The sequence below is a fragment of the Ictalurus furcatus genome, chromosome 25, assembly GCF_023375685.1.
Source record: "Ictalurus furcatus strain D&B chromosome 25, Billie_1.0, whole genome shotgun sequence".
Classification (NCBI taxonomy): Eukaryota; Metazoa; Chordata; class Actinopteri; order Siluriformes; family Ictaluridae; genus Ictalurus; species Ictalurus furcatus.
This window is the reverse complement of record NC_071279.1, coordinates 6,383,302-6,409,358: the sequence shown is the minus strand read 5'-3', so window position 1 is coordinate 6,409,358 and position 26,057 is coordinate 6,383,302. Positions and strand designations below refer to the sequence as shown.

Sequence of the window (26,057 nt, the reverse complement as noted above, 5' to 3'; positions counted from 1 at the left end):
CATCAATTGACAGACGCAGAAAGAATAGATTTCATTTTTAATGCTATTGATGGACTCAGGACTTTATCTGGATTTACAGGAAAAATGTATTAATTTCTCTGCTCATTGGGATAACGTTTAGGAGTTTTTCTGAGAACTGAACCATGCCGAATTGTGGCATTATACTAAGAGGTGGTAGAAATACAAATTTCATTCAGACCTGCATGATTTACTTATTTATTTCTCATTATTCAAGAGTGTGCAGGATCTGCACTAAATATGAGGTCTTATAATACTGTACATATAATAAACTGTGTGGGTTCTTCCTCTTTGGGAACCTGCCTGGAACAGCAGTTGCGTGTAACAGCAGGAAGTTGCTGTCAGTGTGTGTTTGGGTCTTCTCTTCTATCCAGCGTAATAGTGTATGACCTGCCTGTGCTCTTACGGTGTTGAGTCATCATTTAGCCACTGCTGACACCCACTTTCACGTCACACAGCCTTCTCCAAGCTGCCATGATGATTAGAATCACTGTAGTAGTGGGCATTGCTGACAGCTCATCCACTATCCATTGGGACCTATTTGGAATGAATTGGATGAGGTATGAATTGTAAAATGTTAACAGTGATCTGAGTAATTGCAGTTCATACAGGTGAAATACAATTATATATGACGATATGCTACTGGTAAGAGTATTTAAAGGTACAGTCAGCCGTAGCTATCTGTTTTGAAAGTCAAAACCCAATCAAATTTAGCTCCTACCTTCAGGAAAACCACGACCCCAAAACAGATGTCTAGGCTAGAACAGCTGGATGCTAGTGAAGGAGCTTTCTGAATTGACTGGCAACATGCCTACGTCGCATGCCTACGTCTCTTGTTTGGTTGCATGTTGGAGGTCCACGTTGTTTGTGTTTATGACTTGAAATTCACAGAATGTCAGGAGAACAGCCAATCACAGGCAGGGATTTATTATATGCATTTGAATGCATTTAACAGCTTTTAAATATGCTAATTTCACACATGCTCTGAGTACGAATGCTTCATGAATACATAGTTTTGTTTGAGTGATGAGCAATAATGCTGGCTGTCTCAAATGAATGAATACACATCTAAGAATTATATGTCAATTCCCAAACATTATGGTTCCATATAGTACCCTACAGTAGGACTGTTTGATTTTTGAACAATGTAGGGCATTTGAAATTTTAAATGAATCATTGATCTTTTTGAATTGTTTTAGAAATATCATTTAATGGGTTGTTGTACCTAGTCCCATGGGTTTCTCCTTTCTACCTTAATCTAAAAATTGCGCGGTGGAGTGGAATCAGTTTTTCTCGGTTTCCCAGTGCTGTAAAGCCTTTAGTTACTCTACAAGATTCACAAGCACTCTGTTAAATTTTATCTAGCCAGTATAACAGAAATGGATTTATTGCCCCTAATAAAACACTAAATGGCTAGCTCTGTGTACATATTTTCACTCTTTTAAAGAGTGGGAAGACGTAAGAAGTTGTATTTTTTTCCACTAGTAATTCTCTGCTTATTAATGTGGTGATTGAGGTTTATGTAAGCAGTGTTTTGTCCATCTCTGCATCTCCTGCATGTCCTTCTTCTCAGCTCCATTTCTGCCTTCACTATTAAGTATGTCAGAGATGTAGGTCACTTGTCTTTTTTCTGTCTTCAGCCAATTCAATTTTGGTAAAATGATAAAACAGTATCACATTTAAACAGCGCTCAAGTGCTTTGAGGCAAGGCAGAGACACAGGAGTCTACCATACTTAAAATACCGGCTCCCTCGTGTCACTGTTCCTCGAGAGAGGGAGTGTGAGAGAACAGGAAGTACAAATAGGTTGCTGATAGATCAGGACAGTGGAGAAGTTAATGTTTGCTGACTTTATGTTTAATCTTGAAAAGGATTGATGGCCTCATGCCATGTTATGTTCCAGTCAGTTGGTGGCATGTTTTTTGGGGTCACCACAATCGAAGAAAGGTCAGCTGAAAAAGACGATCGGAAAAATTGGCGCTTACAATTCCCCCAAGGAGTGATTACACTTACTATGATTGAACTGCACTTGTGCCTACATTATTGAATGGATCATCTGTTTCTCAAGATATACTGAGTGCTAAACTCTCTTTAATCCTCTACGGTACACTGCTGTGCTCTCTCTCAAGAGTTTTATTCTGGTGCGTCAGGAACTTTGGTTTGATAAAACTGTAACCCTTGGAGGATTTGGTTGGCTTTTTTATTTGGGAATGTTCGTAGGAGCGAAGCAACTGTCTTCAAAGTGATTTCATTCACATGACTTTGATTGTATTTCTGTTCTAGCAGTGGACTGAACAGTCTGTGAAATTGCTTTCTAGTCTCTTGCTATTGTCCTAGTTTCCAAAGACCCCTGGATATAAATATAATTAAAGGAGAAATCTGGAGAGTTTCTTTTATAAAACAGGCTGCATGTCTCTTTCATCTAAAAACAGTTGGATACAGTTTAATTAAGGGTTTATTTGTAGTTGGTAAATGTGTGATGGATACAAGCTTTAGTTTCTCTGTTCTTTCTTCACAACCACTCACTGATATGTATTTTGTAAAAGGTCTTGGAAAGCTCTGTTGGAGTGTGGTTTAATCACTCAGTCCTCCTCAGCCAATCCCATCACCATTTTCTGTGGGAGGTCCTCCTGCTTCTGTTATCATTTACTACTGTCTAGTTTAGCATCTATAAAAGCCTTTGGATAAGGGTGTCTGCTAAAGACCATGAATGCAAAGTGTGTTACACACAATACAACTGTGGCGTAAGGTTGTCCAGTTTTAGGAAAGGTTTTTGTCATAATGTATCATTTTGTGTAGACGTGCACCAGAAGTATGAAGTATGCATCCATATTATGTAGATCATTCAAAGACGCCCTGGCATAAGGGAAAAGATTACTTATCTCTGTTGGCGAGGGAATGAAAAAGGGATGTCTCTCCTAGGCATCAAGTTTAAACTGGAAGATTGGTCTACAAAATGAAGTACTTGTCCCCAAGGAAGGGCCGGGCATAGCAAATGTTTGACAAGGACATGCTTTCCCTGAGACTGAAGACCACTTCTAGAAGCTTCTCGCCTCTTTCTGGCATGGTCTCAAGGCTTCATATTTGTACTGAGCTAAAAAAAAAAAAGACCAGGGTCATCTCTAGGCATCCATCATTTGGAAAGGTATATCATGAGACTTGCTCCATGTGCTCTTTGACTGAGGGTCTTGTGCTTCAGCATTGTTGCACAATCAGTCATCTGCATCACAGGGCTATTATCTTAAATGCCATGGTTCAGACTGATGTGGCCTGCTTATCTAGTCTTCCATGGCATAGTCATGTGTGGGCAGAGCTGATAGCCATTATTGGGATTGAAGCTTTCTTCCCATCTGTTGCTGTTGCCTGCTCTAGGAAGCAGTAAAGCCTTGCAGACTTTGACACCAATCTCTTATCTGTCACAGCAAATCCACAAATGATGGCCACAGAGATGCACAGCTTTAAGCTATTGAACTGTGACCATGACATGACTGATCTTCGCACAAGGATTGCAGTAGAGAGGATATGGTAGAGTGAGTTTAGGAGGAAGTATTTATTTTTGAAATCTGGAGGTTGTTATTTGCTCTGATTTTCCAACTAAGCAAATAACATGTGGGAGGGGTAATCATAACGTAACTATTATGTTCAGAAGTACTGTATTTACACCCACTTGCTGACTTTTGTAAGCAATGAGATGTTCACCCTTTGGCTTGTGGCATGGCACTCGTAGGAAAGGAAATCTGAGTGCATGCCTTCATTAACCTTCTTCAGCAGCCACATGAAGTCCATCATGTCATCAGTATCAGTGTCCTTGCTTTGCTTGATGGACCCATTGATTTAACGGTATAACTGATGGAGGGTGTCACCTCATCCAGAGAGAATGAGCCTTCACTGATTGTAAATATCAGCCTGCCCCTCAGTCAACCACAACCTCACTGTACAGCTTGGCTCAACCACACTCAAGCCAATCAGGACAGCCAGGAACCTTGGGGTGACTTTTTATGACAGTTGACCTTCACAGACCACATTTCAACAACTACATGATCTTGTAGGTTCATTCTGTACAACATCAAGAAAATCAGACTTTATCTCACTGAACAGGCTACACAGATACCAGTCCACCCTCTTGTCTTCTCAGAACTGGACTACTGCAACGCAATACTCTCGGATCTCCCAGCCAGCTCCATCAAACCGCTTCAGATGATTCAGAATGCAGCAGCATGCCTTGTCTTCAACCAGCCTAAAAGAACACATCTCACACCCCTCTTCATCTCCCTCCACTGGCTTCCTGTAGCCGCCCGTATCAAATTCAAGGCCTTAATGCTCACCTACAAGACCTTGTCTGGAACAGCGCCCCCCTATCTCAACACTCACCTTGAGGTTTACGTTCCCTCACGCAATCTGCAATCTGTTAATGACCGACGCTTAGTAGTGCCTACTCAGCGTGGCTCAAGGTCCCTTTTCAGAACCTTCACACTAACTGACCCTCAGTGATGAAATGAACTTCCAACCTCAATCCAGACCGCAGAATCTGTCACTATTTTAAAAAACAGCTAAAGACCCACCTTTTCCGTGAACACCTAACTAACCTCTAAAATGCCAACCCAACATTATTTAAAAATAAATAAATAAATAAATAAAAACTTACTCTGGCACTTACACCTCTACTCTACAGACTTTGCTTCTCTATAACTCAATTATAAGTCTTGTATGGTAGCACTACTTTTATTGTTCTCCGCTTGATATATTGCTTTGCTTTCATTTCCTCATTTGTAAGTCACTGTGGATAAATGTAATGTAAATATGACAGTGTAGAACACGTTGTTCTCAAGCAAAGTGAGCTTTGAAGCCTAATCTTCTTTGAGTTTAAGCATGTTCATATTTAGCATGTAAATGGAGTTTGGTTTTCCTCATGATTTGTGATAAAAAGGAGTATAACTATAAAGCCATCTCTCTCTCTCTCTCTCTCTTTCTCTCTCTCTCTCTCTCTCTCAAAACATGCTATGGGGACAGGCCCAGTGTACATGATACCCTCTTTGACAAGGTTTATTTTGGACCTCTAAAGGGTGAGGATCAGGGCCATATGTCATACCTTTCAGGACTAATATAGACTTTGAATCATGGACACATCTGCTTTCTCTCTCAACTACATTAGCTACTTCTGTTATATAACAAGGGAGTCTGGGTTCCAGTAAAGTCTGGTTTGTGCTTCTTCAGTGATACTTGAAAACTGCAAGAAACCAAACTATTGTGAAAGCTTTTAACATTTGTGGTCCTTCAGAACAGTAGACATTTCTGTGCCATTTGAAGCCTGTGCATCAAATAAGAAAGGCAAGTTTTTATAGGTGACAATGCATGTTTAGTTGTTCTCAGGAGATAAGTAGGTCTGGTATCCCATCCAGAGTGTATTCTCACCTCATGCCCAGTGTTCCCAGCATAGGGGATTCACTACGAACCTGATCAGGATAAAGCGGGTACTGAAAGTGAGTGAGTGAGCCAGTGAGTTCTTGACGTGTCATCATCTGCAGAAGATGATACAGAATGGTCTTGCCAGCGTTAGGGCAGCTGTTTTGAAAATGTAGTTAGTTAAGTTAAAAGTTCCTTTACAAAAAAAGTATTTAGTAATTCCACACAGTCAATAAACATAATTTTTTACAGTCAATAAACATCATTTTTTACAAACTACTTGATTTCAGAGTTTAAAATGCTTCCTCATTGTTACCTGAAAATGCAGTTAAACTGCCCAGCACTGTGTTTTGAATAAAGTCTCTTTTTAACAATTTTTTAAAAACATGTTTGTATTGTCACAGCAGCAGAATTGAATGTACCATCAAACCCTCCCTCCACACATTACTATTGGCCAGTTGCTGCAAAGGTGGATGTCAGTGAGGAAGGTGTTTGTCCTTGAGGCCATGTGCATGTATTGCATCTGTCTGTAATGAGAACGATGCTTTAAAAAGACATAGGCTGACACTGATAAAGCAGTTAATGATCATTTTACTACTACTATAATGGTGACTACTTCTCTTACTGCTACTGACTCAGTCTTGCTACATAGTGTTTATGCACCGGCAGGTAATGATAGATAGTGGTGATAATGAATCCCAATTGATTTGCAGTAAGGTGCAGCACTGCTGCACACAAGGGAGCCCAGCTACATGAATACATTTAATCTTTTCTAACAAGAAGTAGTATTGGGGAGGTTCTTTTACACACAAACACCAAAAATGTAAATGTTACACTAGGTTAAGAGTGATTTAATGAAATTAAGCGTCATTAAACGAAGCAGGCCATTCATTTTCTGTATTTGCTAAATAGGCTTGAAACCATAAAGATGATCTATGGCAGGAGGTATAAATGGGCTAACAAGACTAGCAGGGATTACAGGGTTAAGCATATCCCCACCCCAGCCTCATGTTTAGTATTCGAAGTAAACACATCATTTACCCATGTAGAAACTGCATTGCGAATTTAAAACACTAAAATAAAATTAAAAACACAATTATTTTTTAAAACAAAGCAGCTACCTATCTGTCTTTGTGTGTGCTACAGTTTGCCCCACATTATACGACATTGACTTTTCATAAGTTTCTACGGTTACAGTACTTTCACAAATCTCTGAAAGTGAATGTAAAAGAACACGCGAACTCACACATAAAGCAAAAATGGTATTTTTTGTTGGTTCCATTTTGAGTCTGATCTGTAGTACAATTCCGTGCCAAATGATTATGGATTCACAAACCAGCAGTAACGAGGTTGTTAGTTTAAGTGCAGAACATGTCTATGATAATGAGAGGAAGCATGTGATCCACACAGTAAGTCATTAGTTCCTGACGGGTACAGGCCTCACTGATCTGCTCTTTCCTGAGGCTTCGCAGCTCTTGCTTCACACAGTGTGGTATCTCTTTATACACACACATCAAAGAGCAGCTTTTATAGTGGAGTTGGAAATGCTAACCTTTTGACTCAAAGCATCTCACACTGCAAACAGGGAGTGTTAAATTGATTTCAGGAGAGAATGCACTCTACCTTACATGTTTTCAAATGAAGATCTTAAGTGAATTCTCCACCGTTGTCCAATGTCATCTTTAACCACTTCATCTGTGGCATATGTGGGATTGCCACAATCAAGAATCGAAGTAGATTTTCGTGTGCTGAGAACATAATGGGAAATTCACCGACTCGAATTCTGAGAGCATTTGTTGAACATGTAAAATATAAAGTGAATTTAAAACTGCTACACCCTAACAGTAAAGATATGAGAGAATGTCTTACCAAAGCTGTAAAATCTGTCGTTTTGTCCAATTTTCAAAATATATTGCATCAAATCAGTAGTCTTGCTCAATCTCATGCATGTACATTGTCTAGATGGAAGACTTGCACATGCATCATATAGTGATGAGAAAGAGGCTTTGTGTTATAGTCAGGGGACAATCTCTCTCTCTCTCTCTCTCTCTCTCTCTCTCTCTTTCACACACAAACACACCACATGCAGAGATGGCAAAGATCCCGCCAATACAGAGCTATAGAACTGTAACAGGTTAGTCTTCAAATTCATGCTTCAATTACTGGGCTATGAGAGCTTGTTAATACCTAGCTTGATTGTATGTCTATGACAATCTGGCACAAGAGACTTCAGCACCCGAAGAAAAATGACTTTAAAAAAGTAAATATTGCTGTTACTAGGATGCTTGAAATGTGGCTTGAGTTATAGCAGCTGACCATGAGACCTTGTCATGCCCTAGTAACTTATTTAATTTATTTTTCGCTTTTTTTTTTCTTTCAGTCTAACCTTCAGATGGAGCTAAGATTTTTGTGCCAGTGCAGAAGCGTCACAGACATGAGAATACACACTAAGCATCCATGTCGCTGAACCATCTGTTCTGTTCTGTCCAACATTACTCGCACATTTTCAGTGAGATCTGTTATGCAATGGAGATTATGTTTATGCAAACATTTTCTGCACCTTCTGATGATTTATTAACTGGGACACTTGTGGTGCGTCAGCATTTGAAGCCATGTTTTGACTGCACTTTTACATAGCCAGATTTAACATGAACCTAACTTCTTTACCTGTTTAAAGAGACACTATTGTAAGATTTTGGGCTTTTTTTTAAATGCCTTTTTAATTCTTATATGTAATGAAAAAAAAAAAATCCTGTTACTGTCTTGTCTTGTGTGTTATATGTAATAATTTTGCAATTATTCTGGATTAAAGCATCATTTCAGAATAATTGCATTCTAAGTTGTTACTACATCAGTATTTCAGTCATAGTAATTCCATACCCATGTCTGTGTAGGTTTTTCTTCTGGGTTCTCTGGTTTCCTCCCACCTCAAAACATGCTTGTAGATGCTTTGGCGATGCTAAAATGCCCCTAGGTGCAAATTAGTATAACCGTTAATCTGTGATTATGCATGGTGCCCTGCATACAGGGTGTATTCCCACCTCATGCCCTGTGTTCCCAAGGAACACACTGGATCTTCTGCCATCCTGACCAGGATAAATACTCGCTGAAGAGGAATGAATGAATGAAAAGTAAGCTTTTCCCTTCAGCTCTCAGTGGAACAGTTGACTTGATCCATGAACCATGAAAATGCCGTGTTCTTTTCAAGACTCACCACAGGAGTCAATCACCCATGCAACAGCTGGAGCTTAGCAAATGATTGAACTTTCTCAGGGTGAATGTTTCAAATTGTGTCAAGACTCATGCTATGAGAAAATACATAGATTAAAAAAAAATAATAATAGATTTTGGTGTGAAGAATGTCAACATTTGTCTAATGTATAAGATGGCATTCTGTACACTGTTAGAGCTGCAAGAGGAGTCTCCTAAAAGTAGTTAGAAGGAGGTTAACTTTATAGCTGCATTCATTACAATTTCATTTGAATTTTCATTGCTTCTTGTGACCTTATCCCTCATTCCAACACAACTTTAACATCAACCCTTATTCATAGCTGCCACATTCATCAAGATCTGCCAAGAACCAGGGGGTAACAACTTACAACCAGTTTGACATTACAGACCAGATCGTTGTGCTGTCCTGATCTTTCAGGTTTGCTCTCAGCTCTTTCTTGGGTTATAACTACCAATTCAGACGTTAAACCACCACAGATGAAATGAAACTTGAAGCTAACAACTATTGGCTTTGTGTAATCAGGGTTCATTATTGCTTTTGGCTGACATTGTTGTCGAGATATATTATTTACCATGGACACTCAAAGCTCATTGTGGTCTACAACAGAGCCAGTCCTAGCCTTTTGAGGATAATTACATAGTCCCAAGGGTGTATGTTATAGTGACACCATTCAGAATTATAGTAGTAGTGTTGGGTCCGAATACACCTTTGTTAAGTTCGATATGACTACAATCTTATTTCACGATAATGATACGTTTTCTAAGGTAGGTCTATCGGTAGTATTCAAGTAAGAAATACTACGGAAATTGAATAAAGCAATTAAATATAAAATAAAATAGACTTCACTGTATGACATATTCAGTGATTCTTATTAAATTTACTGAAGTTATTCAATCAAATGAGTGAGTGAGTGATTTTCTCTTTGTCTTTTGACAAACAGAGACAGCAGCAGGTTTATTAGACTGCTGTCACTTTAAGACCTAATGCACAGGTCCAATGTACTGTATTGACACACCTCTGATTTTTTTCCACAACTGTTTGCATTCACTTAAGACATAACCGACTGTGTTTGCATGAATACTCGGCCAGACCTGCATTTTGATATGATGTGTGTGTATTTATTTGACCGTCCAAGCATAATAGGCCACTAAAGAGAACTCAATTCGGTACTCGCATGATGAGGCGGCTTTCTGTGCACGCAGTTCAAGTGTGTGTGCACAGAAAGCCCCCTGGACAGACAGGGAGATTCATTAATTAATTCATTCATTCATTAATTTCTTATCTTAAGTTTATGTTGTTATTTGTTTTATTTTATTTACTATACTCGGAAAAATTTCTGAGTCCAAAGTCTGACTACAAATTTGTACTACAGTTAAAAAAAAAAAATTGTACTACGGAGCGCGTGACAAGTCCGAGTTCATTCATAATTGGAGTACAGGATTGAGTACCCCAACTCTAGATAGTAGGCTTAGTCTAATGGGGGAAAAAATCTAATCAATATCCTACCTTATTCTGATGAAAACATGGAGACTGAAAAGTTACAATTTCTGACCTTCATACACTATATTAGCCCATCCTTTACCCAAAAGCTCTTTAACACATAAATAAATAGTAAAAAAAAATTGGAAAAAGTATGCTACAAGCTGTCAACTCTCATGACATCACTGACATGTGTACAATTGTGTCTCCATTTTGTTGTTGTTGTTGTTGTTGCAATATCTGTCTACGGCTAACATAAATCCCAGTATAGCATTCCATTAATTCCAGTTCATTACTCTATATTATTACCCATCATTTCTATGTAATTTATAGCTTGACTGATTGCTTTGTGCCCAATATTTGTCACAACTTTGCACTAGCACTTAATCCAATGATGACGTGTTTAGCTGATGGATCATTTTTTTGGTGGAACTTCTGCAGTGCTTGTATTGCTGTACAGTCCAATAATGGCTAGATGCTGTGATTGTATATTGCCTCACTTGAAATTTACTTTGGATAAAAGCATCAGCCAAATGAACGAATGTAAATATTAATCCAGCAGAAAACTCATAAAAGTCTCCAATATATTTCTTCTCTATGTCTCACTGACTCTCTCCCACATTAATAATAGAGCTTTAGAGGTATTTACTGTATAGAGTGGTCTGATCCACCATTTGGAGTCACTGTGGGAATTAACAGTTGGCTTTAGTGTGTCTTGTGTGGCTGGAACTGGAGCTAAATTATCTTAAGATAACATCCTGCCATTGCAATCTAATGCTGATGTTTTATTAGCTTCTCCTGTTTCACCTGACTTTCCGCCAATCAGGCTCATGCTTTGTTGGTTTCAGATTTACTCTTGTCCCCAATATGCACTATGTTAAGTATTTATATACTTTTATTGATATACTTATATGTGACTAAGAAATGGTCAATGCTCTATGTGTCATTAAATATTTTAATAATTAACTAAATATTTCACTTTTCTTTGTACTGTTAGGAGACAGATCTTCTGGACATTGCATATATCAAGGATGCTAGAACTGGGAAATATTCCAGGACACCTAAGGTAAGATGAAGTTTTAATCTCATGTGGTTCAAATGGAGTTCTTCAGAATATTAAATCTGTACAAACACTTAACTTTACTGCTTTCCTGCTGCAAACGCCTCATGATTTTTGAAGGTCAACAGACTTCTTTGCTCAGTAGTAAAACAAATATTCATGAAATTGTATCTAAACAGGAACATGTTGATAGAACCCACAGCCGTTCTCCGCTATATTTGCCAGGACATTTTTTGACTACCACCAAAAATTCATTCGCGACTCTCAACTTCTAGTGAGCCATAATGAAGTACAACTTTGTGATTTACACAGATAGACCCTTTTTTAGACAGAATAATCCGAATAAAATAAACAAGCTACACTGGTGTGTAGTGTAAGTGTTGTTGGAGCAAACATCGTTAGAGTTATCATAAAGTATTAACAATAAAATCTGTTACTATGTTCTTTTTTTTCCCCAGCAGAATGGTTCAGTTTATCTCAGATCCTTAAATCATACAGGCTGGAAGCAGAACAGATTAAATAGAGAAACCTAAACATGAAGCGTATGTTATTTGCACTGAAAGGATTTCTGAACTCATTACATTCAAATGTGGAAGCATCATAGTAGAGAGCAGAGGCCTGGAAGCTGCTGTGCTTTTCATGAAGGCCATTAAGAGAATATGAGATGAAACCAGACACATGCAGAACAAGCAGCAATAATGTCCCAGTGCCATTACAGCTTTCCAAAAGAGGGCTGGCAAAAAAGCACATCACTTGCTATGGCACGAGCTCATTATTTTGGATATGCGAAAGCTGTGCTGCTTTTCTCATGCAACACACCTGCTCTCTGAAACTATACGAGAGATTCTCCTGAGCAACGTCTGAACACAGCAGGCAGTATTGCCAGAGGCATGCAGGCTCCAGTGGCCAAAGAGACAGACATGCCAAATGACTAACAGTATCCATAAACAGTCCCTAAGCCATTTGTAAAAATCCTCAACTAAACATAGTTTTAGATTTAAACATAGTGTCAGGGATAAGCTTCAGCTTCACTATGAGTAATGTAATCATCTCCGAATGCAAGACCCATGTAAGCAGAATGCATAAAGTATTAATAAACTGTTCTTGAGATCAACTAGCAAGACATTTAAATACAATTATTTTCACTCACACACACACACACACACACACAAATACTGTCTATACTTACACATTATTTATTTGTATTTGTCGTTCAGACACATAAAATCAACACTGCAGGATTTTCTGTTCTTTGCACCACACTAAAATCTGTTGTAGGATCTGTTAATCTTACTTTTCTTGTATTAGACTCCGTTAGAATACAATTAGACTTTGCATCCCCTCACCACAACAAGAAAGTGGTTGTGTCAATGCAAATTAATACTCATGCAAGAGACAACTACAACTATAGGAGCAGCATGAAAGTATCAATATACAGATAGGAGGACACACTAGTGCTTCTCAAATAGCTTATCCATACACATGTTAAAATATCATGTTATAGTACATGATCTGTGTCACAGTTTCAGTTCTGATCAGTTTTGGTCAGAAGATGTTGATTTCTTTTCTATAACAAATACTTTATCATTTCTATACTAACAACACATTCACAGGGACTTGTCTGGTCCACATAATCTAAGTTTAATAATAAAAAACGTGTCGTTATTTAACAAACAAACAAAAAAATGTATTATCATTGATATACAGTAGTTATGTTTTCTATAAGGTGATGTTAATTTAACATTTACGGAGTTTACTCAGTCTCCAGAATAAACAGTTGGTAACAGTTCACTGTCCACAATAGGAGTCTTCAGTATTTTTTGGTTTTTTGGTAACATGTTACGCTGTGTTTTTTGAAAGAAAAAAATGAGAGGGGATCACTGTGAAAACCTTTTATAATGCGATAACAGGAACTAACTATTCTTGTGGAATGTTCACAAGATGTAAAGTATATGTAAGTATAAATGGTTAAAAAGCACAATCATTTTGTCATTCTTTCATAAAGTAAAATTTGTGAATGATGGCAAATTGGTGTGGTAATAGATAGATAGATAGACAGACAGACAGACAGACAGACAGACAGATGATAGATAGATAGATAGACAGACAGACAGACATACAGACAGATGATAGATAGACAGACAGACAGACATACAGACAGATGATAGATAGATAGATAGATAGACAGACATACAGACAGACAGACAGTTGATAGACAGACAGACAGACAGTCAGACAGATGATAGATAGACAGACAGACAGACAGATGATAGATAGATAGATATAGAGACATACAGACAGACAGACAGACAGTTGATAGTTAGATAGACAGACAGACAGTTGATAGATAGACAGACAGACAGACAGACAGTCAGACAGATGATAGATAGATAGATAGACAGACAGATAATAGATAGATAGACAGACAGACAGACATACATACAGACAGACAGATGATAGATAGATAGATAGATAGATAGAGTACATACATACATACATACTGTACATCAGTCTATTCATCCCAGAAAGTCACCTATTACAGCAACACAGAAGGTTAGAAATTATACTAAAAGTAAATTAACATTATAAAGAAAAGAAAATAAGAATAAATATAGAAAAAGAATACAGTCTAAGAGTGCTCTGTGGTAATGCAGTAGGGTGTAAACAGGTTCATTGTCTCATTATCAGCAGTGTAAACATTTTAAACAGCAATAACATGAAAAGGGATATAGAATACTACAATAATGTGTAGAGTGAATATGAGAAAAAGAAAACAAAAAAAGAAAATAGAATAGAATAGAATAGAAGTGGCAATGCATATTGGATATGAAGAGTGGATAGTGGTAAAGTTCAACTATCGTCCAATGAGTTTATCTTAAGACTGGCTCAATGTTGAACAGAGCGATCGCTGCTGGTACAAGCAACCTCCTGTACTGCTCCTTTCTGTAGCTCCTGTTCTGCTTACAGGAGAGCTGTAAGTGGAACAGGTTATAGAGAAATATAGGATATATACTATTTTGAAGTGCTGTTATAGGAATCAGCTTTGGAGTGTTAACAACCCCGTGCTTCCTGTCACACCACCCCTGCCACTGATTATGTTCCTCTAGCAACATGCCCTTTCATGTTTTATTCCTTATATAATGCCCAGTTTTTTTAATGAACAAGTGCAGTGCATTAAAAGATATTCAGTGACTTAGGGAATTAGGGAAATAGCAAAAGAACACAAGTCCTTTCTGTCCTGAATTTAATCCATGTTAGCTATATCAATTAACATATGTCCTCCCACTCATATTTAATTTTAATTAGATTTATCCCTTTTGAGACAACAGGTGCTGCATGCCCGTTAAATTAATTATTCTAGTACGTGCCAGGTAAGCCAAACAGTGATGAAATAACCAAATGGATTTGTGTGTGTCTGCTCGTGCACGTGTGTTTTTGTCTCTGTTGAATTTCCATGATTGTTATGCTTGAGCTCTTGACCATGTTAGTTAGTGTGTCTGTGTCTGCGCATAACCTTGTGCTTATATTAACTTTCACCATGTTTCTTACAGCTGCAGCCTTTTGCTAATAATCTTGGTTATTGTCATGTAATCCTTGTAATGAAGATTAGGATGCAAGTGCAGTTAAAGACTTTTATTAGAGAGGTAGGTAGACAAATCCAAATCATGAGACAATAGCGTGGTTGAAAAAACAGGCGAGCTACAAACAGGCATAAACTAGGCAAGGCAAAGAATGAGACGAGGAACAAGAACAAGATCGAGGACCAAGAGCGAATGCCTGGAAAGTCCTTTTAAACTGTGGTGTGATTGTGTGTGAGATTGGTTGCAGGTGTGCGTGATTAGAATGAATGCGTGTTCAGGGAATTGCAGTCCATGGCAGCCATGTTTGTAAGCCACAGTGCAGGATGGGAAATGTAGTCACTGGTTTGCTGTGATATGCAGTTATGCATTGATATGTACAGAAAGTGCTGTATTTTTAACCCACCTAATTGTTTTCATTGTGTCCCTTGTGACCAGGATGATCCGTGTACAGTGGTATTATTTTTTTTTAAGATCTTTTTTTTTTTTCATTTAATACTGCCCTTCAGACGCTAAATAAGATAGGTACGTGTCTCCCAGAAGACAAAATACTAACAATTTACACCGATCATCCTGTTCAAAAGGTTACACCCCCCTGATTATTAATGTATTATGTTACCGTCTTGAGTATCAGTGAATGTTTGCACCTTTTGTAATAGTTGTGTACGAGTCCTGCAGTTGTCCTCAGTGTGAAAAGATGGATCTCAACATCATATAGCCGCTTTTGGAAAGGGGTCACATATGTCTGATATATGGGGAGAATGAAAAAGAAAGGAAGCAATTACTGATTTCAAAAGAGGTGTAAATTATGGTATGTGTGGTAATGCTTATGTGGACATCTCATCTCATTTTCTCCTAGCAGTCAGTCAGTTTAATTGCACCTTATCTGTGTCAGGCTGAGCATCCAGGATCACTCTAATATCTTATCAAGGAAGAAACCCGGGGGCTCAGTGGAAGCGGATATAGCAGGACACCAGAGAGGGCTTCTAACCATGCTCTTCACCGTGCTTATCTGGATGAAAATCTTTCCTCACATTCCACACAATACAGTAGACACTTGTTCAGGCTTGCTGTTTAGGCTGAGTAGGTGCTGCCAGTTTGTCAGAGATGGTGTAACTTTAGAAAGGTCTTATCCTGCTGCTGATATAAGAATGGGTAGAGGTTTGGGTTACTACATGTGTTTCCTGGTGCTTTTGTACCTCAACTAGGAGCATTACCTTTCATCTCTGTTTCAGAATGTTGGAGATTGTGTACAATATTTCAGGTATGTTGAAATGTGAGTAGGGAAGGTTCATCTTTCCAGACCAGTTCTCAGAGTACAGACTCGTGACAGAATTTTCATAGATGTGGCAAGGTGATGTAGCATAAAGTTCATGCTGTCCAGTCACTAAAATGTCTTCTTAGATGCATGACTGGTGAACCAACCCTGTGCTGGTTACAGGTTTTACACCGCAATTTTAACATGGGTCGGAGGAGACAAGACGTTTGCTCTTTTGGTCATGTTACCATAGAGACGAAGAGGGAGAAAATGGTTTAATAAGAGTTTAAATGGTTTAAAGACGGGGCAGTGCTGAGCCTGTCCACTTCATCAGACAGTCCATATCTTCTTCACACCTTTCATCCATGTCTCAACTGCAGCCTCAGTCCACTTCTGTCTTTACTCAGCCAGCTGAAGAGTGCTCTAAACCCTGAAGTGTCGCGGTGTACTGTGGACACCACACAGCTAATTAAAAGCTTTTAAGGTCTTTAAAGAAAGGTGCACACATTAAATTTGTTTATATTGAAATATTTGTGATGTGCTTAATGATTCTGGTGGTGTATTTTCATTATTTCTGTGAGAGGTCATCTGCCAGTCTGACATCACAGTTGGACATTGCAGTTGCAATGGCATTTAATAGGATTTTTTTTTTTTTTTTAAACAATCTCAAACATAATGATAACAGTCAAGTTTACTTTTAGCACCTAAAAACAAAAGAGAATGTATATTAATACACACAGTAATGAGAAATCCAATGTAGAAGAAGCGGAAACAGCAAACGTTGGAATCAAAGTTCCAGAATGCAATGCAGCGGTGTTAAGTTACGGCAGAAACTTGGCTCAGCTGGTCTAGCGATCTATGAGATGAAAAGCACAATGATGTTGGCGGTATTAGCATGAGAGTTTATCTCTCATCTGAGCGGAGTTTACTGATGAGGAGGAGAGAGAGCTGGACAGACTGAACGACTAAAGCACTGCTGCATCACCCTCTTCATGTAGACATAAAGCAAGGGTTAATTCCTACTGGAGTATTGTGGGTAGGAAGGCATTAACAAAGTGAAAACAGACCAACATGAAAGAAATAAAATTTTTTATTTTTTAAACACCTAATTTTGAATTCCATTACAAAATAAATCTTAGATGCCACTGAAGATCACGTGTTAATTATAAATATTAATAGGCAAGCTGTTCAGAATGGATGTTTCCTTTAAAACAAAGTCAACAGGTATATGAAGCAAAACACACAAATGTGATTTATAATATAAGAAAGTAATATATGCAGTCCAGTATTGCAAATAACGCTACATTACAGTACGGGGTGGCCAAGTCACTAGGCAGAGTGCATGTGACAAGCAGATTATGTATGTGGGCTTTTTAATTCACTTTTTAATTTTTATTCACCTACTGATATGGTGTCATGGGATTTTTTAATTTTCCAGTCGATCAAGCAGAAATGAAACCTGCACGCTCTATTGCATTTAATGTACAATAGCATCAATTCCATAGCTAACTTTCAAGACTGACTGGCTTCTTCATTCTCTCTCGATACATTTAAATGTGATCTAATTCTGTGTTAGCACAGTTACATGATGTTTTTGTGCTGCAAACATGCACTACACTGTATTTTGCTCAGTTTTACCAGTGGTTCCACCTACCTCTCAAAAAGATGCCGGTAAACAGATTGGCTATGCTAAATTGCTCCTAGGTGTGAGCATGTGTGTGATTGCATGTTTCCATGGTACCCTGCAATGGACTAGCGTCATGGTCAGTGTTCCTTGCATAGTGTCCCCCATGACCCTGGTCAGCAGTTACTGAAGATGAATGAATGAATAAATGAATGCATATCCAGTCCCCCTTAGGGTTTCAGAATCAAGCAGTCAATCACTTCAAATGCAAGACAGTTCTTCTACATTTGTGTGACATTAATTATAACGTTTCTAGGTAACCAAAATATGGTACTGGGCGCACATGCTGTACCATTAACTTTGTTGCATGTTTGTAATTGATCCACTCCTGATACATGTTTAAACAATGATTTAATTAAGGGAATTTCTTTTAGCCTGGAAAAGCATTTTATTTTCGTCATGGATTTATTTCATTAAGGTATCTATATAATCATATTTAGCATCAGATATCATAAGCTTATTGCAGTACAAGCAAATTGTCAGCTGCAAGTAAGAAGAACGGCTTGTCCCTGATTCAGCTCTGATTTTCTCCGCATCCAGCATGACACATCAAATTATGATGCCACACTCAATCCCTCTAAAGCATTTTCTCTTGAAATTGCCTGTAGCTTTTGGCTTATTAGAGCCACCCCATCTCGACTATTATTTCATTTATTTTCAGCACACCATATTTCACATGGAGAGAGTTAACTGTGAGATGGTTGAACTGCTGTATCGGTGTAACGATGGCAGTAGCGTGACCTTTCACCTTTTTTCCATTCTTCTATCAAGCTCAGTGAAGCAGACCAGCTAGTCATTGCCTTGATTGAATTCCAGACATAAATCTCACAGGGAAAATGGAAGAATAGGCACTCAGTGCCCTACTGAGCTGCTCTCACCATTTCCATAGACTAGTCCTTTTTGTTAAATGGTTAGAAGTCTCTGCAGAGAAGGAAAGAAACAGTAGGGTAGTGCAGTTGGGAACATCCCTTGTTTGATCCTTTGCTCAGGTTCCCATCTGTGCTGTCTTTGCTTGTTCTCCACATGTTCACATGGGTTTCCTCTGGGTTCTCCACTTTCCAAAATGTGCAGGTAGGCAGATTGGCTATGCTAAATTGCCCCTAGGTGTGAATATGCCTTGCAATGGACAGGGTGTGTGACCAGTGTTCCCAGGACTGGCTCCAGATTCATCATGGCAATGATAAAGTGGTTACTGAAGATTATTTATTTATTTAATTAATTAAAACAAAAAAATTTTTTACCCCATTTTCTCTCTAAATTAGTCTTGGTCAATTCCAACTACCAGTCAGCTCTTCCTTACCATTTAAACCGCTGTTCATGCTGCATAACACACTTGTTATACTATTCACCCTGTTCCTCTTACATACAGTAAGCTCACAGATGCCTATGCTAGACTAGTGTCACTGAGTACGTTTACATGGACAGCAGTAATCTAATTATTGACCTTACTCTGTGTAAGATAATAATGTGATTAAGGTGTTTACATGAGTCGCTTTTAGAATACTCCTGTCATGTTCCCGTTTTACACGTTATAGAACATAATTAGATGAACAGCCCGCGTCATTACGTCACCGTGCCACGCCGTCCGACGTCCCTCCAGAATTTCACGTATCAACATACAGTTCGTCTTCGTTGTGGTACCGTATACAGTTTTGGGTGTTTTTATTAATTTTTTTTTACGAACGCTTTAAGTGCAGTTAATTATTTGTCATGCTGTACGTGGTAATAGATAACTGCTTGAAGCCGTGGGCTGCGTCTCAAACCGCGTACTTACCGTCTATATAGTAGGCGAGATACATGTATTTTTCCCCACTACAGGCCTATAGTAGGGAAGTATGCGGTTTGGGACGCAGCCGAACTCTCTTGTTCGACGTAAAATGTTGAGAACTGCCGTGCGTGATCGTGTCCTGTCGCAAAATGCGGTGAAAACTCCCACACGACGTTCATAATATGATTAAGGTGTTTACATGTCTGTAATAAACGTCCATAATGCGAATAAAACAGGAGTACTCCACCTGTCTTAATTTGATTAGAGCTTAATTCGAGTATGACCTTAATTAGATTAAGGTAAGTAAAAATTGCTGTTTACCTGGTAGTTTCTTAATCAAAGTATGGTCTTAATCGGGTTAAGAGTGGATTATTGTTGTCCATGTAAACGCAGCTAATGGGATTTGAACTTGCAATTTCCAGATGATAGGGTAAAGGTTTTGCTGTTGTTATATTTGGGAGCCCCAATAAATGCATGAATGAATACAACTGTTAGGCAGCAGCTTTACAGTGTGATGCTGCTTAGTCATGGAGAGTATAGCCTCAGGGCTCTCAGTTCTTCATCTTAATGGAATGAATAATAATGAATAATGTTAAGGAGTATCTGTATCTCTGAGTGCAGAAATGTAATGACATGTTGGGATTTTTCTTGGGCACATAGATGCCTTGGAAATCTACTGCCTCCCTTACTACCTGCTGTATTTGTTTTGGTGGCCTGGTAAACCCCTTCACATGGTGTCATTTTCTACTATATAAAAGCTTAAGAACTACAGTTACACAAGTACAGAGTGGTACTGTCTGAGTACCCCTAAAAGTCTAAAAAGGAGAAATTTGGATTTAAAAAATGAGCATTTATACTGAAAGACACCAGCATATTGATTGTCTACAACAGCAGTTGCACCACGTGCATCACTGAGCCTTGGGCACCCATGACCCTGTCACCGGTTTACCAGTTGTCCTTCTTTGGACTACTTTCAATAGGTACTAACCACTGCATACTGGGAACACCCCACAAGACCTGCCGTTTTGGAGATGCTCTGACCCAGTTGTCTAGCCATCACAATGCACAATGCATGTGGTGCAACTGCTGTTGTAGACAATCAATATGCTGGTGTCTTTCAGTATAAATTCTCATTGTTTAAATCCAAATTTGTCAAAACTTGTCAAAACTTGTCAAAATCACTTATGCAAAGATACTTATGCTTGCCCATTTTTCCTGCTTCCAACACATCAACTTTGATAATTGATTGTTCATTAGCTGCCTAATATATCCCACCCCTTGACAGGTAACATTGTAATGGGATAATCAATGTTATTCATGTCACCTGTCAGTGGTTTTAATGTTATGGCTGATTGGTGTGTGAATGCATCTGGGTTTCTGCGATCACTGGATAACCACTAGGGGCAGTGTTTAGCACCTCTATAGACTCTTGTGTGTATGTGCACGAAGTATCTGTGTGGCTCTAAAAACAGTAAGACTGAGATGTGGCCTGTGGGAGCCAGAGCAGTCCAGCTTTTTTCTTTTCCCATATTAGTCCTATTGGGTGGATTCTTCACAGGAAGTAAGCTGAGTAAAAATGTGAACATGTGTCTGATGGTTCTGCTACCAATTGAAAAAAAAAAGCTAGATTGAACCTCACAGTGCAAATTGTGTATAGCCAAAGCTCTAGGTAAACTTGAAATTCTTGGAACGTACACTGTTGCTAAATTGAGGGAATGCAACCAGCCCAGCAGAGCTGAGCTTTACATAGATTTGAATGTAGAATTGAGAATAACAGCTATCACCTCCCAACATCCAATTTATCTTCCACTCTAAATCCTTCAGTACTCTATGTACAACTAATGCATGTGCAAATCTGAACGCTACTGTAGGCAGTTGTTTATATGGGCCAGTAATAGAGCTCAGCTCAGTCAAGATGCAGGTTGGGGAAGCTACTTTTCAATACTTGTCAAGCTACAAGATACTTGTGGGCTAAGCTACAGCTAAACTACCCTCTTGATAAAGTAGCTAGCTGCATGAGATTCTACTATGAAAAAGTAGATAACTACAGTGAAACGACTTTTTCTTTTCTTTTCTTTTCTTTGCTGAAGCTGCTTTTTCAAACTAAAACAACATCACAGTCATTTATGTAGCTAATTTATTACACACAATTTACATACTGTGTACAGGCTATGCCACTGCTTTTCTATTTGTAAACCACTTTTAGATAGAAGCAGCTAACATTACTTAACTTTAAAAATATAGTAATCAAAAATGTCATTTAACCACTTAGGCAATCAACAACAACAACAACAACAACAATAAAAATAATAGAAATTATAATAATAAAGAGCTGTTTATACTTTATACAGTGCTTGGAGTAGTGGATATCAACAATATTTTATATATTATATTATATATTTACTAATATTTATAATTCCAGTTGTATTTATTTTGCCCGTCTAAAATTATGTAATCACATCTAGCCATTAAGCTACAAATTGATCTGATGGCACATATCCTCGAATATGTCTTTGTGTCTCAATTTTATTTGTAAGATCAGTTTTTTTTTTGTGCTTATCACACAGAAAATGTGCATCTCTATGATCACTCATAGTCATGAGCACATCGGGCACAAATTCACACACACACAGATGTCCCATTAAGGCATATTCACTGCAGTTCATATGTGTGAAGCTGGCAAGGCATGATTACAGATGGATGTCCTCTCTCAGAACAGAAGGGTCGTTAGATTGTGAGACCTAATAAATGTGAGCAAAATGTTAAGAGGAAGTCATCAAAAATTAACCTTGAAAATGAAAAGTGGGTTTTAATTGTATCATATACTAATTAATAATGATTTCATGGCATTGATGTCAAAGGATAATGAAAGAGTTGCAATTCTTTTTTTCTCCCTGTAGAGGAACTATTAACTATTCTATACAGAACCCTACGTAGAACCCTTTGGTCTATATAGAACAGGTTGTTTCCACCTCATAGAGGGTTTCAAGCAAAGTGCCTTTAATTATCCATAGAACCCTTTGAGGAGCCATTTTTTCCCTAAGAGTATATGTATGCAATATATGTAGCAAAAGATTTATGATAATGAGTGTCTTCCTCTCCTGTTAGTCTTCAACCTCACTTCTCACTAGCATTTCAGCAAAGGTCATGACATGTAGAACTAAAACACTTCCAAATGCCGGCACTCAGCTTTCACGTCCCGTCCCCCCCCCCCCCCCCCCGCCCCCCCAATGACAGCACATTTATCACAGTCCAAAGCACATGGTAAAACTAAAGTTATTGTTTATTTTCTAATTCATTTTCAACTTCTCCTTTAAAAAGTTTCTGTTTATACAGGAAGTGCATTTAATATCGCTCCTCAGTAGTAAATGGAGTTTGAGCAGCAGCAGTCGTCCTCTTTATTGTGATATTATCCAGTTCTTGCATGTTATTCTGTATCTGTTTCCTGTTTTTACCCATTTGTTCCTGAAAGAATTTCTGAAATAAACCACAGTCGTGTCCAAAATCATTTCAACTATATCCTGAGGCTGGAGCCTGTAACACATCTCAATAAGTATTTGGATCTGTTTTATTATTTTGTTGAGTAGAAACAGGGAGGCAGTGTGTTCAGCTGTTCACAGTGCCACTACATACAGGATCTCCTTTAGTTACCCCGACAGAAATGGAATAGCCACCAGGTGGACCACTTTAGGGGGCACTTTAGAGGACACGTTGCATTGTTGCTCTCTGGGATCTTGGCAGTGAGTCAGTGTTCAAAATGCAGCTCTTCTGAAGCTTGTGGCTACTTTCTTGCAACTATCTGCAACTTTAGGAATTATTATCCTGCAAAGGTTTGGGATACTGTCTAGAAAACAGGAGCCATCTTTGTGGGAGTGAAAGGAAAAATACTGAGCAGTGCAAACCGTGCACTTTGCATATTGGACCATTAGTACAGAAAACCATATAACATTGGCTAGACCTGCTACAATTTGACATTAGCTAACAGCTAATTGTCATAGACATTAGCATAATTAATGACTTAATTGTCTTTCCTGTTGACTTTGGGTCACATTTATATTATAATCTTAACAGCAGTGCAGTAATGCACACACATAGCCATATATTAATACACAGCATTACATTTCTGTTTCTGTAAAATAATTGTAAAGGGAATATATAACACAAATAATAATGTAAATATAAATGAATGAAATATAGAAACAGTTTGCTGGACAATAAACATTGTAGGATATTAAAAACTGTATACATGAACAATGTACAGTTCTGTAAATCTTAAGTCCACTGAATATTTGTGATTCATCACAAATACTTACACTTACAGTTTTTAGATCAATGCATTTGACTAAGAATTAGTATTAAATTATTATAGTGAATCAATCAATAAACTAATTGAGACGTACAATACATACAAACCCAGTCAAAAGTTTGGACATCCTGGATTGAAAATAGTAATTTTTTTAGTGTCTTAAAAATATATTTTTATAAAGACTTACAGTTCAAATTTGTATCAAAGACAAATATAAATAATGAAGGTAATGCCAAATATATTTCTAAATGTATTTGATATACCATATACATTTCACATACAGTCATGTCCACAAATATTTGGACATCGACAAAGTTATTGTTATTTTAGCTTTCCACCACAGCATATGGGAGCTGACTCTCAGCTCCAGACTTTCAGCTTGGATTTCAGTGTATTTACATCCAAACTAGGTGAACGGTGTAGGAATTACAGCACATTTCCCATTTCCATGTGTGTGCATTACTCCCTCATTATTTCACTTACAAGTAAGCAGATAAAAGGTCTAGAGTTGATTTCAAGTGTGGCATTTGCAGTTGCTGTTAGCTCTCAGTATGAAGTCCAAAGAGCTGTCACTGCCCGTGAAGCAAGCCATCATCAGACTGAAAAAAATCTAAATAAACCCATCAGAGAGATTAAAAGCATTAGTTGTTACCAAAACAACTATTTAGTACATTCTTAAAATGAAAAAGTGAGCATTGGAACAGCAAAAGGCCCAGAAAGCCATGTAAAACAACCATCGTAGATGAAAGAAGAATTCATAAGTCTTCGCCAGAGTAAATACAGAGGTTTTACTGCAAGCTGTAAACCATTGGTAAGCCTCAAAACCAGAAAGCAGATTTGAGTTTGCCAAAAACACATTTTAAAAAGCGTGTATAGTTCTGGAACAAAATCATATGGGCGGATGAGACAAAAATAAACTTTTACCAGAATGATGGGAAGAGAAGACCATGCAGAAGAGAAGGAACTGCTCTGGAGAATACAGTACCACCTCATATCATGGCATAGGCACGTATGGCTGCCAATGGAACTGGTTCCCTTGTATTTATTGAGGATGAATTTTGAAGTGTATAATGCTTGAACACTCATTAGAAGGTGCTTTACAGTGCAGATGGACAATGACCAAACGCATACTTTGAAAGCAAAAAAAGTGGTGTTCTGCAATGGTCAAATCAAATACCTGACCTGAGTCAAATTGAGCATGAATTTCACTTATTGAATTCAAACCTGACGGCAAAACGCCCCAAGAGCGGGAAGCAGAAACTGAAGACAGTTGCAATAAAGGCCTGACCGAGCATGACCAGCGAAGAAACCCAGCATTTGGTGATGTCTATGGGTTTCAGACTTCAGGAAGTTATTGACTGCAAAGGATTTGTAACCAATTATTATAAAAGACAGTTTAGTTCATGATTATGTTAATTTGTCTGATTACTTTTGTTCAAACAAAAAGGGGTGGTGAGAGTGGCCAAACACATATAAACATGTTAAAATGCTGTAATTCCTACACCATTCACCTGCTTTGTTTGTAAACACCCATGAAGCTGAAAACACTTGCTTAAGGTGATTTTTTTGGACGTGCTTTTCAGATTTTCCAACTCAGTGATAATTTTTTTAGAACTGCAGCTTTGTGGCTATAAAGCAAATCACAGGTTATCATTTCTATAGTGACAACTTACACGGGGACTTTTAAGGTGGACACTCCATATAAACAGATTAAAAATATATGCAGTCGTTGACATGGTGAAGTTTTCTGTAAGGAAGTTATAGTTAGTTACAGTTACATTCATATAGCGCTTTTCTAGACACCCAAAGTGTGTTACATAGTAGGGGGGGGGGGGCTCATTCACCACTAGTGTCCATTAGTGTGTAGCATCCACCTGGATGATAGACAGCAGCCATAGTGCACCAGAACTCCCACCACACACCAGCTATTAGTGGAGAGGAGAGAGTGATGTAGCCAATTTAGAGATGGGGATTATTAGGAGAAGGGCCAACGGGGGGATTTTGCCAGGACACCGGGGTTATACCCCTACTCTTTACGATAAGTGTCCAGGGATTTTTAATGACCACAGAGACTCAGGACCTTGGTTTAAGGTCTCACCCGAAAGAAAGTGCTGTTTTTATAGTATAGTGTCCCTGTCAGTACACTGGGGCATTAGGCCCTACACAGACCACAGGGTGAGCACCCTCTGCTGGCCTCACTAATACCACTTCCAGCAGCAACTTTAGTTTTCCCCAGGAAGTCTCCCATCCAGGTTCTGGCCATGCTCAACCC

At 38.3% G+C, this 26,057-nt stretch overlaps 1 protein-coding gene across 6 annotated transcripts in view; it reads left to right on the top strand.

Moving 5' to 3' along the window:
- LOC128600874 (1-phosphatidylinositol 4,5-bisphosphate phosphodiesterase beta-1) overlaps positions 1 to 26,057 on the top strand; it is a 112,292-nt gene that overhangs the window by 23,137 nt on the left and 63,098 nt on the right. For all 6 annotated transcript variants that reach the window (XR_008384616.1, XR_008384617.1, XM_053613602.1 and 3 more), the window contains exon 3: positions 11,129 to 11,197. Coding sequence is in view for 4 of the 6 variants with exons in the window: in XM_053613602.1 (XP_053469577.1) it covers positions 11,129 to 11,197 (69 nt within the window). In the remaining 2 variants the exon portion in view is untranslated. The remainder of the gene's footprint in view (positions 1 to 11,128; positions 11,198 to 26,057) is intronic.